The sequence below is a fragment of the Aethalodelphis obliquidens genome, unplaced genomic scaffold, assembly GCF_003676395.1.
Source record: "Aethalodelphis obliquidens isolate GAN/ISIS:26980383/991018 unplaced genomic scaffold, ASM367639v1 scaffold2, whole genome shotgun sequence".
Lineage (NCBI taxonomy): Eukaryota > Metazoa > Chordata > Mammalia > Artiodactyla > Delphinidae > Aethalodelphis > Aethalodelphis obliquidens.
In genome coordinates, this window is record NW_020837946.1 from 6801501 (window position 1) to 6803842 (window position 2342).

The following is a 2342-nucleotide window of genomic DNA, read 5'->3' on the forward strand; positions in this document are numbered from 1 at the left end:
GCTGGGACTGGGGACAGTGGAGGTGCTGAGACTGGGCTAGAAAGAGAGCATGAAGCAAAGGGCCCAGGTGAAAAGCTTATCCAGGCAAGGAGGAGGGCATCCTTTCCCCAAGACAGGAGGCAAGGTGTAGGAGGAGCAGCAGTCTAAAGCATGCTTGGCCATTGGCGGGAAGAAATCAGTGAGGATCTGGTGCTGTGTGAAGCGGGAGATGACGGAGGAGCAGGGGTCAGGCTGAGTGAGGGGCTACAAGTTTGTGGTGGCAACAGAAGAGGAGAAGTTAAAGGGTGGACAAGCAGAGTTTTAAAAAATGTTCTTAAAAATACTTTAGATGTTTATTGACCGTGATAGCATTAGCACTACAGTAACTGTGCCTGAAACCTGGGAGGTGGACTCCTACCTAGGTGGCCTCCCTATAACCACGCCCTGTGGGTCCACCCTCCCACAGTGAGTCTGGGCTTGGCCAGGTGACTTCCTTTAACCAACAGGACATTGGTAAATGTGTGGCAAGCAGAGACCTAAAAAGTACTTCCACATCCGGGACTGTCAGCTGGGAATCCCAGTACCAGGAAGCAGCAGCCTGAACTAGCCTGCTGGATGATATGCAAATATTAAGGTAGTTGTTACGCAGCAATAGATAACTGATACATGCTATTGATGTCACCACCATGAGACTCAAGCTCAAAGTTTACCCCCATTTCCTGAGCTCTGGACATTCACCCCCTTTTCTTTCCCAATTTTCTGCCCACTCACAACTTATGAGACCCTCCTCCAGCATTCCATGAAATACTGTTAGCAAAATTCCTTACCTCTTCAAACTTTCCCTTCATGTTTCAAACCTGGCCCTTCCTGGAAGTCACTGCAGCCTCCCAGGTGAGGCCTGGCTTTCCTCCCCCTCGCTAATGCACAGCCCAGACAGGGAGCAGCTGTGTCCTCCTAGCTCCTCAATGCCACTTGCAGATGAGTCTCCCTCCTTCTTTCTAAAAACCTCCATGATAGGGTCGTTTTGAAAACCGGATTTAGTCTCAAAAAGCAGTAATGACACAAGCCACCACTTTCTCCTGAATTTCTGCAGAGGGTGGCTGGAAGGCAGACTCGACTGCAGAATTGGCAGGACTCGTGGAGCTGCAGGACGAGGGACAGAGGCAGCACTGAGAGAGGACGGGGGTGATGGCCGGTGGCAGGAAGGGTCACAGGCCTGGAGAGTGCGGGTGTGGATGGGGTATGAGGAGGGGACATACAAGTGAGAAGGCTGAGTGCAGAGGGTGGGATGTGGGCCTTTGTAGGTTTTGAAGCAGAACAGTTCCTTGGCTGTGGGAGTGGGTTGCCCTTCCACGCATCTAAAGGGGAGTGGAGTCCCTCCTGGGCACAGAGCTCAGAGGCCGGGGGACTGAAGGGTGCGCGCCTTAAACTAGCCCAGCGTAGCTGCTGTGGTCCCTTCTGGGCAGCAGAAGGCATGCACAAAAGAAAGGAATGGAAACCAGTTCAACTTTATGGGACCTGAATTGAACGTGGGGATTTGAGGGTCCCCACAGAGGGTGGGAGCCAGGAAGGTGGCCACTGGGCAGCAGCAAAACCTCCAATCTGCGGGGGTGAAACGGGGCTGGATAACTTTTCCATAATTATTTATTTTAATATTGCATCTTGTGTCTTTGTCATCAATTTACCCCGGTTTATCTTTAAATCTCCCCCAAACACTTGTGTGTAGTCATGATATGCATTCGGTTGAACCATATGAATTGCCAATAGTTAACGATTTCTGATCTATGAAAACACCACTTTTATATGGTTCAAACCTAACAGGCTCTTTTCAAAAAAATAAATCTAGATTTATTTTAAAAAGTGCTCCATAATTCAAATGTTTCCCAAACCAGAAGATATTCATTCTGTTGCAGCCCAAGATGGGACAGGATGCATCACCTTTTTAAGGTCACCTGACTGGGGAATGCAGGGAGTTCTCCCATTTTACAGATGGACAGACTGGAGTCCTTCAGTTTAGGGCAGTCAAACCTCTCAACTTGCCACTCACCGTAGGACTGACACACCACGTGCACCAGAGGGTAAGACTTCCAGAGGACTCGGTCACACCAGGAGGGCAAGTTGTACTTCATCTGCAAGTCAAAGTCAAAGCTTTGTAAAATGCCTGCTACTTTAAAAGATACACCGTAAAAGAAGAGATCGAGGCATTGCATCTGTAATCCTGGATTCATCTGCTGCTGGTTTTTGTAGGATTTCCCCAGAGGTGGCTTTAAACCCTTTCCGCCTGCCTTAAGTCCTGGCTCCACGGCCACGCCCCACACTTTCAGACACCTGGACTCCTGTTTTTTTTTTTTTTTTTTTTTTTT

At 49.1% G+C, this 2342-nt stretch overlaps 1 protein-coding gene across 1 annotated transcript in view; it reads right to left on the bottom strand.

The window, feature by feature from the left end:
- INPP5D (inositol polyphosphate-5-phosphatase D) overlaps window positions 1-2342 on the bottom strand; it is a 131123-nt gene that overhangs the window by 20323 nt on the left and 108458 nt on the right. Inside the window, exon 18 of the mRNA XM_027118170.1 lies at window positions 2027-2108. Within this exon, the coding sequence (XP_026973971.1) occupies window positions 2027-2108 (82 nt within the window). The remainder of the gene's footprint in view (window positions 1-2026; window positions 2109-2342) is intronic.